General features: G+C 39.8%; 1 protein-coding gene across 9 annotated transcripts in view; it reads right to left on the bottom strand.

The window, feature by feature from the left end:
* Nucleotides 1-5,064: 5,064 nt before the first annotated feature.
* NEDD4L (NEDD4 like E3 ubiquitin protein ligase) overlaps nt 5,065-16,745 on the bottom strand; it is a 374,946-nt gene continuing 363,265 nt past the window's right edge. For 8 of the 9 annotated variants that reach the window (XM_084629494.1, XM_084629492.1, XM_084629493.1 and 5 more), the window contains 3 exons: nt 13,531-13,627; nt 12,649-12,721; nt 5,068-10,537 (listed from right to left, as the gene is read on the bottom strand). In XM_084629494.1, the coding sequence (XP_084485620.1) occupies nt 10,435-10,537; nt 12,649-12,721; nt 13,531-13,627 (273 nt within the window). In that variant the 3' untranslated portion in view covers nt 5,068-10,434. Of the gene's footprint in view, nt 10,538-12,648; nt 12,722-13,530; nt 13,628-16,745 lie in introns of all 9 variants that reach the window. The other variant, XM_084629490.1, reaches the window with a different exon arrangement.

The following is a 16,745-nucleotide window of genomic DNA, read 5'->3' as shown; positions in this document are numbered from 1 at the left end:
TTAATTCAAAATAGGAGGGATTGCTGAGGTAATAGGGACTCAGCCTCTAGGAGGGAATAAGGGCCAGATTTTTAAAGGTGTTTAAGTGCTTAAAGATGCAGATAGGCACCTAACTCCTATTGATTTCATGGAAGGTAGGTGCCTAAATACCTTTAAAAATGTAGCCTTAACTGTCAAGTCCTCAACAACTTTCCTCCTCCTCTAGGTGTCATGACCCACAGGTCTCAAACCTGGCTCCAAAGGATTCACGGGAGTGCTCACATGGCAACCCTCCACCTGGTAGTCTGCTGACAATTGCTTACCTGGGACTCAGGAACCCAGCCCCAGTTTGATGCTCTGCCCCAGAGGTGTTATTGGCAGAGTATCAGAGCAGCTGGTTGGCCCACCAGCCCTACTTAAGCCAGCAGCAGGAACAGGAAGCCCTGTGAACAATGGGGCTTCACCCTGTTCTGGACTGTGTGCCTTGTGCTTCCTGCTCACCCTGGCTTGATTTCCTGGCCTCCTGACTTAGCATGACTCCTGGCAGCTCACTCGTGGGTCTGATCTCCAGTTTGTCTCCTGCTTCTGACTTTCCTGTATCCTGACCTAGCCGATATTTGACTCCTGTCTCATGATTCTGGACTGTGATTCAGACTACTAGGTCTGGCCAACCCTTCTCCTGGAGTCACATGGCTTAGGTACCTAAATTGTTTCTTTTGAGAATGAGTTAAGTACATCCTCCTGCAAAATGACAGGAGTATGAGGTGGTGCCCACCTCCTTTTAGCCTAGTGGTTAGAACACTCACCTGGGATTTGGGAAATCTAGGTTCAATTCCCCCTTCAATCTGAGGGGAGAGAGGATGTGAGTAGGGGTCTTATAGCTCCCAGGATCGTGCTTTAACCTCTGAGCTATGGAATAGGTGGGTCTCCCTCAGTCTCTCCTGTTGAAACTGTTCTGCTGTGAATAAATAGTCATTGGAGCGGGAGGACTGGCTTGGGGGTGCCCTAACTATCAAGTTATAGTCACTCTCACTCTGGCCCAGTGACTGTTTTGTGTAGGCACCTCCTCCAGCCAGATTTTGAATGGGACCAGATCCAGGAGGTGGCCTTGGAGCATGCCTACCGGATTGGGCCCCGCAGGTGAAATAGGCATTCCACGGTCTCTCTTCCTCTGGTTTGTGGATTGCACTTGATCTTAGGAGGGAAATAGGCCTCAGGGCATTGAGAAGCGAGGCATCAGCGTGCATTCCCAGAAACTTACGTGCCAAAGGAACTTTTACTGCAAAAATAAGTGCTGAGTAAGTTTAGGGTAAAATGGTAGCTGAGTGGGAGTTTTGTGGATGGCACTGGTGCCAAAAAATTGGACTCAGGTGCCTAAGTCTGGAGTTCAGACTAAACACCTCAGTGGAGCTAGGCCTAGGTGCCAAGGACTGAAACTGGCAATGTCCGTAGAGGTCTACGCAGTACAGTCCCTAGGACGATCTCCATTCTGAACGTCAGATACAAGGTAAAGGGTGTCCCCGTCCCTCTGATGTTCAATAAATAAAGAGACTGACATGTTTATTACTGATCACGTTCAACATTCTATTCTAGGCTTATCAGTTCTAAACAGATGCTTCTTTCAAAACAGTGCCAGTCCCTGATGCCATTTTCAATTTGTTCATCATTTTATACTTGATGACAGAACTTCATGTGAACCCTTCTATTCCCCACATGCCTAGGAGGTGAACGTTTTTTCCAGATGAAGGTAACAGAAGGGAACAGTTAATAAGGACGGGGAAAAAGGAGGGGAGAGCTTGCAGATGGTTTCAGAGGACAGAATTCCATTCCCAGCCATTACAAAGCTGTTGCCTCGGTTCAGCCCTTCCTCACCTTCCCAGAGTGAGAGTTTGTTTTCCATGCAGTTTTATTTCCTTTGAGGACCTTTCAGATGAGACCTTGCAAATGAAGGCTCTCAGCTGGTCCAGTGCAAGAACCTAGATAGAGATCTCATGATTTACTGTTTTTTCCTCTCAAGTCTCATGACTTACTGTCAGAGGTGGGGGTGTCCCCAGGGTTGAAGAAGTGCTGCTACTGGTCCTGCCACTAAGAGAGGAGGAGGAGGCAGCGAGAAATAGGAAGAATCTCATTGTTAAATATTGCTCCTTGGAGGTGACTGCAGTGAGTCGTGGGCCTAATTTGTCAGGTACATTGGCATCCATCAGAATGAAGAGTAACGTAGAACATTGTTGAGGTGGTAGCATATCTTCGTTGGGTGATGCACTTTAATCCTTGGCAGTAGCAGATGCCGTACCAGTGATGAACCAACCGTTTCCACAAAGGGAAGCTGCCATATTGCAATTTGCTTTTCACTTCATATTTGAAATTGTAAGGAAATTGCTGTACTAGTTTTTGGAAACAGCATATACTAAATATAACTGCCAAAGCATTAACAAAATAAATAGGCATCGTTGGAAGAAAAGTGCAGAATTTCAAGGCCATTTAGTCTTTATTTATTTGGTTAAAAGCCCAGGTTAATAGTGTGCTGGAATACTACATACAGTGTGTTACTATGTATTACCAAGATATTTGCTCTTTAAAAGGAGCAAGCAGAAAAATGCAGACAGTGCCAGTTCCAGCCGAAGGGCTCAGTTGTGGCTGGTAGGATCAGCTTTGAAAAATGTCATCTGGATGTCCTGGCAGCAGGAGGTCTCAGAAAGAGTAAAGCTTCCCAAGGATGGAGAGGGGATGAGTTAAGGGCAAGGGGGAACTCATCGTCAAGGGAGCAAACGGGCAAGTGCAGGAAAAGAATGTTCAGAGGTAAAAACTAATTGCTGCTGCGGAGCTGAAGGCAGACGCACCAGTGAGCACCTGAACATATTCCAAGCCTCAGAAGCAGAAGAATTGTTGGGAAGTGATTAAGCCGAAAATAAAGGGCTTCAAAAACAAACAATGCAAGTCTGTCAACAAAAGCTGTCTCTGGCGTAACCTTTGGCTTTCTGGAACCTGTAGCCTCCATAGCTGGAGAGTGAAGGGCCGTCAGTGCAGGTTGGAGGAAGATGAAGTAGTAGTTTCCCTGTTGAAATGAGACCTGATCAGAATACTGGTATGTTCAAGCAAATCAGCAAGGAAAATATCTGTTCAGAATTCTGACGGGTTAAGTCCTTAAATGGTGTTCAGTATCTTTAAATGATCACTTGGGATGTTCAATGATACACCCCACAGGAACTTAATGGCAAAGGTTTCCAGTCACTGATAGCAATCAGGTATTTGTTGCAGGTGTCTTGCAGTGTTTCTGGAAGATGGTGGGGCAATGTCATGTTTCTGCCCATTGTCCTTTTTTTCCCAAGACCCTTCTGCAACTCCTGGGCAATGATATACAACCCAGCATTAGCCTGAGCCGACAATGGAATTGCACTGTCTGTGCGATCCCTCAGCTGTGGTTAATTGGAAGGTATGGTAGAAGGCCATAGGGCACCTAATTGCAATATTGATGTAAGTCAAATTCATCCTCCAGACTCAGCTGAGGGGGTCTGCCCAGGGGCTGCTCTAGCTATAAGCTAACGAGGCAGCTGCCTCAGGTGGCTGATTCTGCCTGGGGTGGCAGGGCGGCCAGACCAAACCTTCATGGTTCTAGACCTGGCGCTTACCGTGCCCCGCCCCCCCCTTATCCTAGAACCACTGAGCCATCAGAAAGCTTGCCATACTCCCCTAGAGAGCCCAGTGTGTACGCCCCCCAGTTGAGAACCTCTGTTCTAGGTGATGGGAGGGTCGGGTACACTGAAGTTTTGCCTTGGGTGGCAGATTGTCTCGAGTGACCTCTGCACCTATTTGAAGTCAAGTTCAGGGCAGCAATAGGACAGTTTAAGGGAGCCCCAACCCCACATTATTCTTAGTTTTAAAGACTAACTTCCTACCGAGCACATATACAGCTCCCTTTCTCATTATTACGCCTCCTACCTTGCTCATTAGTACTGGGGACAGAGAGTGTGACAGTGGTGGAGGAAGGTACAGTATTTCCAAAGTAGTCTGCTGAGTCAGAAGTGTGCCTTGCTTGAACCAAGAGCTCTGATTTCTCTGTTAGTGTTTCTTTGTATTACCGCAGCACCTAGGAGCCCTTGTCATGGACTTGGATCCCATTGTGCTAGGTGCTGTACAAACACAGAAGAAAGAAGATCCTTGCCCAAACTTCCTGCCTCTCCTGTTTGGCGACTGTAATGCACATCATCTATGTTACGGTTAGTGGCCAAGAATTTAGTTACTTAGTACTGCTGTATTTTGAGTTTGAATTGTGGCACTGAAACGCATGGTACAAAAGAGGATGAGCTATATAGCAGTAATATAGGCTTGGTTGTTAAATTAAGACATCTCTCTTTTTAATCCATGTTCTAAGATAAATTAGCATGCTCTATTTAAAGTGCATGTAGGAAGTTTCCTTTTATAGATGTTTAGGAACTTGATAGTATATGCATGAGATAAAAGCAGCATACTTAATTGCATTTAATGTTTATATTTTTGTGTTCTTGTTCAAAACCTACATTTGAATAGTTACAGTGGGAAGATCTGTAAAGATTGTTCACTGATGCAGGATTAAAACTATATACGTGTTGTAGGTATGTTGAATCACAAAATAAAGCTTGGAAGTAACTGCAGAAAAAGTTGAACAATATAAAAACAAAAGGGCTCACTTCTTGCATCTGCTGAAATAATTTTAACAAAAGTTACTTTTTGCTATTAAAAACAGCTTAACACTGGTGCATGAGTTGGGGTAGGGAGATGTGTGTGTGGGGAAGGAGGTTCCGTATTTAACACATTCTTTTGAAGGAATGCCATGGTATTAAACAGTATATTGTGTGCATACTAACCATGCGTTAATTGTGCAAGTCAACAACTGTCAAGTAGTAATTATCAAGAAAAGAGATGCAGTACCTGGATGGTAGTAATGCTTCAGATAAATTGTACATAGATGCTCTGATTACCATTGTTTACTGCCCTGCGTCTCCCCCGAACTTTGCTGGAAGTTACAACCCTTTTAACACAATACAACAAACTTTCAATTAGACAGACCATGTATTTGAAGTATAAAATGTTCCAGCTTCCATAATTCTTTATTAAATATTTAACAAGTTGCGTCATTTCATTACAACAATCTCATTTTGTTACATTGATCTTTTGCTGTCAGGAAACAAACTACAATTTCCTTCACTTCTCTTAAGAAAATAAATGGAAAAAATGATTTTGTCCTTAAACAAAAACAAAAAACATTTTCCACTGTGTATCAAATCCAACCATACTTTAAAGCTATTTTGATTGTGAAAATGAGCATTATTTATAAGTAGTAGTTTTCAGTTTGTTTGTTTTTTTACATCAATTTTAATGTAGTTTAATATAATTTTAAATAGCCTCATATTCTCAGGCGGTTTTACAATAAAAAGTTACGAAAGATCGTGAATTTCATCTGGAATGTTTGAAACTATTTTTCACCTTTGGAAGTAGTCATTTCAGGTTTAAATTTGAATAAAGGGCATAAGTTCACAAACACAGAGCATAGCAAAATCACCTTCTAGTGGTTTTATTTGGGTTCTGAGAATCATAATGTATTCACTATGGCATGGCTTTGCTAAAGCTGCATTGGAGACAAACTGCTCACAGTCCTCTTTAGAAGCCAATCCTGAACACAGAATTGATTAAAGTATAAAAATGCATTACATATATGTACTGCTGTATGTGGGTACACGCTGTGTTTATATATGTGTATATATAGTGGTAAAAAAGAACAAAAGCTACACTGACGTTAACTGAAAGAGGAAAACATGACATTCTAAATGAAAGAGCAATGTAGGAAAATCCAGATGGCTTAGAAGTATAGAGGCATGTGATTAAATATGGTTTGTGGTGGTGGTCATGTGATATGAATGTAAGGTTATGTGTGCAGGATGACAGACCTGAGGGATATGTAACATTAATATGGGTTAGATTCCAGTTTTATCAAAACAATTTCCCCATGCATTTCAAACATGCATTGCTTTTTAGTGCAACGTCTAACAGATGTTGGAAGAGAGGTCTTTTTCAAAATTCCATACAAGCAAAAGAAAAGACTTTTGCTATTAAAAACACCCTCATGCTTGTAAAACGTCCACTCTGCTAATTAAAAGGGTTTTTTCCTTTTTCATCTTACATATTAAAAATTCAGTTTTGTATATAGTTGGGTATACTGTACATATATCTGAAAAAGTGGTCCAAATGTGTCACTTATCCCTCCCGGTTATAAATTCCAGAACACAAAGGGCAAAATCCAGGCCCCACTGAAGTCACTAGGAGTTTTGCTATTGACTTCATCAAGGCCACGGTTTCACTCAAAGTATATGAACAGATTCTGTATCTCAGAAGTGAGATTTGCAACTATGATACTGAACTCCGCAGTCTTGATCACCAGTCAGTAAAAGCTAATCACATAACAGAGGTAGTGAATTTCTTTTGGGGTAGTGGAGATTAAGGGGGGGGGTGAGATACTTGGTTAGTCTGTAGAGCAGCATCCTCTGCTGGTTTGTCAGAAAATATTACAAGAGAGCACGCAGCTTGCCCTCCCTGCATGAGAAGTTCAGAGATAGGGATGTCTCCTCTAGGATGAGAAATTTAATAATAAAATAGAATGAAATAACAAATTCGCCCCCCCCCCTTTTTTTTTGGGGGTTAACTTCAGTGGGAAGACAAAAGGAAGATAAATTTTCAGGAAGACATTAGGTCCAGTCATAATGAGTTTCTATCAACTAGGAATAAATGCTGGAATTATGGTATGTAACTGACCTGCCTTACAAGAGAGCCAGAGATATAAAAGACTTGATGTGAGCAAGAAATTACAATAATTTGGCCAGATAGAATCTTTTAAAAAATACAAATTCTACAAAAGTATCTGTTTTATGATTAAGGGGGTGAACTATTCATACATAGTCCGGGTCAATGAATGTGAATACAGTATTTGAATATTAAAGAAAGGCACCAAGTTAGAGCACAAATCCAAATGGAGCAATCTCCTCATTAATTAAGGTTTAATAAATAAGAGACATTTAGCCACCTTTCCCTTGAAAGAGTCCTTCAAATACAATGTCAGGAATTCCAGAAGAACTTCTAAGAGGTTCGGTGTATTAGAACAGAAACTCCAAGAAATCAACTTTATATCATAACAGTCAATGCAAAAACAGCTTCAACATATACAGTTCTTAGTTACAAAGTAATCTGTAGAATAGAATCAAACTCCCTTACAGATGCGGTTTTGCTGAAGTACACACTAGGTACCTGGACCTCACACAAGTCATTTGCAAAACTGAAGACAATTCTCGGGTTTAAAGAACAGATTCCACAAGTGGTAACAGCCTTTTGGCTGACACAAGGGGCATTTCTACAGTAAGGTTTTTAGCCACTAAGGTAAGTTACCTTAGTGCAACATCTACTTTGCACTAGTACAGTGCATTTACACTAGAGGTTTGCACCAGTGCAGCTACATCAACACAGCTTCAGTGGTGGCTAAAATCCAAGGGTAGACAAGGCCAAGGATTGTGCTGCTCAGGAACCGCCTGTTAGCTAGAGCAAACGAAAAAGAACTTATAATATGCAACACATAACATGAATTGTTCAGTCTAACCCCTTTGTGCAATAAAGGGGTTAGACTGAACAATTCACTTTTCACATTATAAATTTACCTTGGTAATAGCCAGGATTACTTGCTGGAATACCAGGGTCTCTTAGAGACGCTGACAAAAAGGGACAGACTCACTTCTACAGTAAGGTTTAAGTTCTCTGGACTCTAAGGGGCTGGGGGATATTTTTTGAGAAACATTTCTTGTACTTATTTTCCAACAATGAGTATTTTCAGTGATTAAAAATACAAATTTTCTCCTTAATAACAGGGATTTACCTCAATACAGTAATGTATACTGAAGTCTTTTGGAGTTTCTATTCTTAGTTTATGTGTAAGTGGATCTGAAAAGACGTTAGCCTAATTTTCTAAAAGCCTGATCTTAAAGTGTTATGCTCCATTATTCCATCTTTTGCAGTTATATAGAGCCTTTCATCTTTACACACAGATCTGAAGCCCATTTTGCAGATGGGAAAACAGGCACAGAATTTAAATGACTCAACCAAGGAGTAACAGTGAGAGTGATGGCAGAGTTGGGAATTTAACTCAAATCTCCTGACTCCCAGTTCCCCCAGCCTAACTGCTTGACTACATTATCCCTTATTACATAAGCGTTAGTTTATATTTCAAGTCTAAAGCAAAAACTCATAGGAGTCCTTGAAATAAGGTTCTGTTACATGGCACTGAAGCAAAACGTTACCTCCAAACATACAAAAACTCTTCCAATTAAGACATTGTTTTTAAAAAGAAAACTGACCATGGAATATGACAGATTTTTAAAGGCAATTCCATGTTCTAGCTACAGAAGTTTGGCATGTAGATATACATTAGAAAGATCAGATCCAACTCACTAAAAGCGTAAGAGGCTATCAATATAGTGTTTTACATCTAGTCATATCCAGCCCACTTCATTCTCATGTCTATGTTTTCAGCTCACCAGATGGAAAAAAGGAATGTCTGAAAATAAAATTAATATAGAAAGGGAATTAACCTTAATCTACATTCAAATTAGAAGGTTCAAAACTTCTTCATGCACCTATTGACTCTTCAAACTTTTGTGAGCAAACTGAGGCTGCATCCCAAGCCAGGCAAAGTTTGACAAATTAGCATTTGTTGAATGTTATTAGCTTTGATGAGTTTTGCTAAATTAGCTCTCATGGCTAGAGTTAATACTTATTACACTCCCTGCCTGCAACTGCTGCCACACGCATTGCTGGCAGCGGATTGCATGTGCTAAAAATAATAATAATAAAATAAAATAAAAAAAGCTCAGTTCTTGGCAATAAGGGGTGAAATTGTTTCAATTATTTTTGCACCCTGTAATCTTGCTTGTGAATAAGTGTTAGTCGGGTTCTTAGAAAAAACAACAAAGTGTGTTATGTAGGTGGACAAAAGCTCACAAAGCTGAACATAATCAAATTGCTGAATGCATACCCTCAAACCTACCCTACTGCTATGTTAACCATTTAACTTCAGTCGATCAAATGCAAGTCTTCTCTTTTGCCTTTAATCTATCACACAACAGATACAACTCAGGCATTATAGTTTAAGCATGCAACATGTCATAGGTAACAAAATTGATTAGATAACCGTATATATTAAATAAATCTTTGTGATTGAATAAAAAAAATCACAAAAACAATAGGTGAGAACATGTCTGCAGGCCCAGCTCTACATCTGGTTTTTATACAGCAGCAGCAGCCAAATTCACAATTGATAGATATTGCACCCGAAAGACATGTGCAGTGAGAAGGAATATAATCACATTAATGTTTATGATAAAAAACAGATATGACCTCCATGTGTTACATAAAGTGCCTTTAGAGTTGGTGCAGTTAGAAACAAAAAAAAACCTTGTTATTTAGGTAATATTCGCAAATGCATACAAATAGGAGACAAAACAGATCTGGTTTCCACAGTTCCAAATCAAGCAGTGCCAAATTTCATTCAAAATGCCTCCATTGCAAATAGTAAAGAGGAAAGAATAGTAAAAGAATCACTGTACAAAGTTAATGACAGGATTAAGCATTTTTTCCTATATTGATAATGCCAACCCTATCCCAAAATGTTTTATAGTACACATAAATATTACCAAGGAATAATGAGGTGATTTCTTTATTGACCATGAGATTTGGCATGCTATGTTATGATCCTCTCTCAGCTTGTAACTATTCTATTGATTTATACAAAAATGTAACATCCAATCTATACTTTTTCTTTTGGGTACAGAACATATTAATGTGCTCAATGAAAAGCTTTTACATTTGCCATTAATATATTCCATCTGCAGAAAATTTCTCACATCATTTACTCCAGCTTTTCTAATAGGTTGGGGACACAAGGCTCAAAATGCATTTTGAAAGTAAAAATGCCACTGGCATCAAGTCTGGTATGAAATTAAGATAAGAAATGCTCATTTTTCCAAGTAGATGACATTTTTAATTGTGATGAAATAAAATCTGAAAATGTCTAAATCATTTAAAAAGTAAACATGAGTTGTAATACTATACCTGTAAAGTGATTAATTCCATTCATTGTCATTAGAAAGTATGTAAAATATTTATTAAGGGCTTTGCCTACAGAGGCACAACATAAATAGAACAAGTCCTGCTGAAATTAGAGTACGTGTCAACCAGTTGGTGATTTACTGTGGAAATATCAGAAATGTTATCCACAGATTGTAGTTCAAATTTCTGAATTTAGGCAACGGCACTGTAGAAGAGTTTGCTCCATGAACCAACATTGTGCAACTGTTCTGCCATTGTCACTTGTTAATGTCCATTAGGCAAATTCAACAGTTCAAGCAGAACTTGCTCGATGGAAAAAAAAAAATTGCTGTTTTAATCCACTCCTTCAAATCCTTGAGCATTTTCAACTGCCATAAGAAGCTTCTCTCGTAAATCTTCAAAAGATTCATACGGAGGTAAGTCAAGGCGATTAAAGCTGAAATTGAAGGGGAAAAAAATATCATTTGATAATCAACTTAAAGTAAAACAAAAGTATCTGGAGGTCATATAATTTGGAGGCCTCATCAGTTCCAAAGACTCAGCAGAGATACACTGAATTTAAAGGTCAGATGCTCATTTTCCCTCCAGGGGAGTGAGAACAGCAACCAAAACCAAAACCAAAGGCTCTTTGAAAACATCTTTGATAATTTAATAGATAACAGAAATTGTTCTGTAAGTAAGTGCAGCCTCCTGCTATAAAATTCTGTAGGATGGTTCAAAAACCTATGGAAAGGTGATTACTATTAAATGCTGTAAGATTTATTTTCTATAGAACACCAAAGAATTTAAACCCCATTTATTTTATAGGGCTTCCATACATGGAAAGCATTCACAATAATTAATCTTTTGGTTCTTTTTTTGCTTCACAGATTCTCAGTTCCTGTCATCTGAGTTTTATGTATGTGTCTGGCTAACTTAAATTAAGTCAACTGGGCTGGGGCGTCCGCTTTTCAGTGAATCGTCTGACAAGGCAGGGGCATATGGAGCCTTTTGGAACCAGCTGCTCCTGTTCACAGTGTGGTTTTCTGTGGTTGTGCTTTGTTGGCTCACAGATTTTCACAGAACTCCTTCTATCCACTTTTCAAGAAAGAGAATAAAAGTAATTCACTGAAACTGAATCCCGGCATGTGGTGATGAGAGTAAAAGCTGCCTGCAAAAGTAGTAGTGGTTGGGGGAGAGAGGGAGGAGGGGAACAAGAGATTTCTGAAGTAGATCCTAGCACCGAAAGAAAAAGATATCAGCCCTCTATTTGTACTGTTGCCAGTCCCTCTTTCCCACCTCACATATTTGTTTCCATTCATTAGTTTCTCAGACAGAAAGAGGAAGGGGTAATAATTCTGTAATACATACGAAACAAGGGACAGAATAGTAATGTACTTCTAATGCAAGGCACTTTTGTTCCTTTCCTTGTGCCACTCAGAAGCACTGTCCCCCTCTCTGTACAATCTACCTTTCAAAGTAAACAGAGCCCCATGCACTATTCTGTATTGTTCAAAGCTCATCATTTCTATCAAGTGACATAGCAAACTTTAGGATGCCAACACCTACAAGTGTTTTCATATTAATTTAAAACTAGTATTTTTATGGTGAGAGGGAAAGCGATCCAGGTAGAAGATTCACCCAGCATAATACTGATATGGCAAAAATGTGGGACTTGGGGCTTGATCATCAAAGGTGACAAGTGCTCTGACCCCGACACAGCAAAGCACTTAAGTCACATGCTTTAAGTGATGTGGTGGATCAAGTCCCACTACTCTGTACCTTGCAAGATTAAGCCCTTATCCATTTGAAAAAGGTAAATTACATTTGAGACACAAAAAAGTCTTCTAGCAGAAGGGATTAAAATGGTTATAGACAACAGTTCCATCTCATTAGCATACTTGTTTAATTGCCAAGTGCTTAAGACAATTTGCAGACTAATGGGTGCCTTCAAATTTGATAGAAAATTAACAGCTTCTGTATAGGAGTAGCAATTGCTTGAAATAAGGTGAAAAGGCTTTCAAGTAGAATCCTTTCTGTGCAACAAATACATTAAAACAGATCAGCTATAGCTCAAGAGAAATGTCTCCCAACTTCAAGGGACAACTGGATCACCGTCATACAGAACAGAAATTCTTTACCCAAATAAAAGTATATAAGATTTAAAGTGGCTTAAGTGCATCTACATTACGGGTTTGCACCTATTAGTTTTCTAACATAGATCAGCTTTTAATGTGTTGAAGGACAGGATTAAACAAAGAACCTTTTGGAAACTAAGACAAGCAGTTAGAACAGACCGAAGTTGAGCTGGCTAGTTCCTGGAATTTTGTCGGTTTCATGCTGGCTGCAGTTTGAGAGCAGATAATTCTAAACTTCTTGAATGTTTAGAACTGTGGCAGTGAATGCACAAGGTTGGAGATTATCCCATTTTATAGAAAACCATCTCTATAGGACAAAGACATGATCTTGAGATAGAGTATATTCCTGTCAAATTTGGTCACCAGATCCATCCTTTCTTGGCAGTGTAACAATCCATAAACTCCTTAATTTTATGTTTTCATTACTCACCATGTGTGAGCTCTGGGCAATTTTTCAGGACTTCCCCATTGCTCTATTGTAAACAGCTGAGGACCATTTGAACCTGGACAAGGAGTAAAAAAACCCCACAAGTATAGTTTAAGCACTGGATTTTAGGTAGAATACTTAAATGCTAGGTTTCAGAGTAGCAGTCGTGTTAGTCTGTATTCGCAAAAAGAAAAGGAGTACGTGTGGCACCTTAGAGACTAACAAATTTATTTGAGCATAAGCTTTTGTGAGCTACAGCTCACTTCATAGGAGCTGTAGCTCGCGAAAGCTCATGCTCAAATAAATTTGTTAGCCTCTAAGGTGCCACACGTACTCCTTTTCTTTTTACTTAAATGCTATAAACTCAAAATTAAATGTTTGCAAAATTATAGGCTAAATCCTCGGCTTGTATAATTGGTGTACTTTCACGTCAGTGAAGTCTAAGTTAAAGAAGCTAAGTGTCTGACCCTATATTTATAGATACTGTCTACTCATTATTCCATACAGTTAATTTCAGGTGCAATGTATATAATGCCACAAAATAAGTACACATTAAGACTGCAAACGTGATGTACTTGTGGGCTTCCAATCTGCACAGCAGCAGCCACATACACAGACTCTTTACCCTATCAAGGTTATTCTTGCAGAGAGCAAGAACATGCCCTCCACAGCTGCTGTCATAAAGCCTCCATAGGTTTTTTGGGTTGGGAAGGAGCAATTCAATTGACATTGGAGTGAAAACTTCCATCTTGTAATACCCCTATCGTGCACAGGTTCTCTTGTTGGCACACTATCCTACTCAGAATTGGTCCAACCATTTCAAAGAGCAACAATAAAAAGATTTTAGTGCTAAACATCTTTAAGTACCTTCAATTTTTAACTCACCATAAAGTTCAGCAAATCCATTCATAGGCACTCGTGATGTCCCAGTAACAAACTGCAATAACCGGATACGCTTTTCAGCATCCATCAGTAAGACAGCCTAATAACAAAGAGAGAGAGTCAGCAGGCACGATACAACAGTGTGTGCAGGCATCAGGAGGATTTTAAAAACATAATTTGTATTGTAACACAACAACTAGACAGATAACTTCAAAATACTTACAGTATTTTCTTTTACTGGCGTGATACCAGCCTTTCTAATCTTAGATAAAGAGACTCTTCTTTCAACTGTCATAAAGGCCAAAACAGCCCACTGCTTTGGCATCAGTTGGGAGTAATACACTTTATTTCAGTATTTTGGATGAGTTGATTTTCCTTTTGGTACTATCAGTAAAAATAGTTACTTACCTGTAAAATACTCCTGGGGGAATTCTGCACCAAAAAAATTAAAAATTCTGCACACAATATTTTAAAATTCTGAAAACTTTATTTGTCAAAATAACACTAATAATCACTCCAGTTTCAATTATTTTGGTAATTAACCCTAACCCTAACCCTGTCAGTAAGTATGTATGTAACAGTACAGAGACACACACAAAATTTCCCCCAGGAGCAGAAAGTTAAACCCCTACGACAACCTAGTTCTTGCTTTTCTGCCCCCCTCTTTCCCCCAGAGCCGAGCTGGAGCCCCCCCCCGGCCCATGCACTCACACCCTACCCCCCGACCAGGGATCCAGAGAGAGAAACAGCTTGATGCTGGGTTTCGGGCTTGCACGGAGTTTCGTGTGTGCCGCTTCCTTCCTTCAGAGCGTGCTGGGAACTGCAGCTGCTGGGAACTCTCCAGTTTCCTCCCCCTCCCACCTAGCCATGTCTTCCATTTGCAAGCTGGGCTCTGCCGGGTCCAGCGGCCCCTAGTGGCACCCAACATCTCCGCAGCCCATTCTATGGGGAAAAAAGGAAATTCTGTGTGCCCAACATTAATTTCTGCAAAATTCTGCATTGCGCAGAGGTGCAGAATTCCCCCGGGAGTAGTACAATAACGGTTGTTCTTCAAGATGTATTGTGCACAATTACATCCCACCATAGGCACCCGCACAATCACTTAAAGGAGAACTGACATATATAAACAGCTGCAGCAAGCAAAGTGTGTGAAATGAATCTTCCTAACAGAATTCACAGAAAAGCAAATGACAGAGATTCCTTAAAACTGCATAATGCAATTCCTTGCTACTATTTTCTATTATATAATTTGATTAGATTTGCTTAACTGGATGTGCTAAATTCAATATAGTCAGATCACAGAGAAGTTTTATATTTATTACACGAAATTATTCCCTAAGATATTGTTTTGATGCGGCAGTTATACACATGTATATTATGGCTATTTTAGCCACTGGATGTATGTAAAGATCAGGGTGGCATTTATATATCTGGAGCCTACCGCTTTTACTGACAGCAAAAACATCTCAATGTCCTTATCCAGCAAAACATATAGCTCCAGATTTATTTTTCATGCTTTATGTTCTAACCAAGTGTTCACATTTATTTAAGCTAACACTCCTGCCTTCCTGACAAAACAGCTCCATATTTAGCAAGTACAGGTGTATCTTGAAGTGAAAAATTAAGGAACGAGGCAAAGAATAAGATCTGTGAGAATCAAAATGACCGAGTAAACTGCTGAAGATGCAAAATCAAGCCAGTATCGTGGGTTAGCTCCCTATGGTGCTACGAACACCAGAGCAACACGTGAAAGGGAAACGAGATTGGGAGAGCGGAGGGAGAAGGTCAAAAAGGAGACACTCCTAAAACATTATGCGCAAAAGGATAACAGTAAAATTGAAGTGCTTATTGTCATTGCACTCCATATGTTTTATGAAAATATGTCTATAAGTGTAAATATAATGTAACTGGAATATGCTTTATGCAAAAGGTCTCTTGTAAGGTATCATTCCAAAGCTTATGATCTAGTAAGTTTGTGCATCCTATTTGTATGAATGTATCATTCTTGTATCTGAAGCTAGAAATATGAAGTATTACTCTGAGGTCCTATTGTAATTATGCAAAGGGGTGGGCCATTAATGGTGGTTTAGAATCTTGATGGCTCCCATTGACCAGGACAATTGGTTGTAAATGGCTCTGTTTACTTGTAAGCCTTCCTTTGTTCCTGTGAGTCAGGCCGAAAGAATGGAGGCTTTGGGTCTCACAGGACATGTGACCATGTCACCGGGTACTGGAATCCATCTTAAACCCGGTGCTTTTCTATTTAGAAGCAGAGGTGGGGATTCAGAGAGACAAAGGATTCCTGCCTTGTGCCAAAGCTATAAAAAGGGGGTGGAACAGAACAAAGGGGGCTGCCAGTCATGAGAAATCCCCTAGTTAAGAAGGAGTCTAATCTGTGAAAGAAGCTTATTGGAACATCCCTGAGGGTGAGATTTACCTGTATTCAGTTTCTTAAATGTATTAGGCTTAGACTTGCGTGTTTTCTTTTATTTAACTTGGTAACTTACTTTGTTCGGTCTGTTATTAATTGAAACCACTTAAATCCTACTCTTTATACTTTACTGATATACTGATCACTTTTGTTTATTAATTAACCCAGAGTAAGTGATAAATACCTGGGGGAACAAATAGCTGTGCATATCTCTCTATCAGTGTTACAGAGGGCGAACAATTTATGAGTTTACCCTGTATAAGCTTTATACAGAGTAAAATGGATTTATTTGGGGTTTGGATCCCACTGGGAGCTGGGTGTCTGGGTGCTGGAGATCGGTGACCTGTTGAGCAGTTTTTGGTTAAAATCTGCAGCGTTGGGGTATGGACCAGACATGGGTCTGTGTTGCTGCAGGCTAGCATGTCTGGCTCGACAAGGCAGGCAAAGCTGGCAAAGAAAACGGACTCAGAGGTAATTCCAGCACATCAGGTGACAGTCCCAAGGGGGTCTCTGTGACTAAACCCGTCACACTCATGTCTATACAAAGGGCTTTTGGGGGGAGGGGTGTGCTACAACAAGGCTAGCCTTAGGATGATTTAAATTGGGAGGAAGAATCAGTGCTGAAAGAAAGCAGCATGGAAAGAAACAGATGTGGCAGCAGATAGCAAATTAGAGCCGAGCTTGCTATGTGATAAACAAATCAAAAACAAAAGAAAAGTTACTTTGGGTTGTATGTGCAGAGGCATCAAATCTGGGGAAGAGTAAATACCCCCTCTCTACATGCCTA

This window comes from Lepidochelys olivacea (assembly GCF_965140295.1).
Source record: "Lepidochelys olivacea isolate rLepOli2 genome assembly, chromosome: 5".
In the NCBI taxonomy this organism is placed as follows: domain Eukaryota; kingdom Metazoa; phylum Chordata; order Testudines; family Cheloniidae; genus Lepidochelys; species Lepidochelys olivacea.
This window is presented reverse-complemented; position numbering and strand designations above follow the sequence as displayed.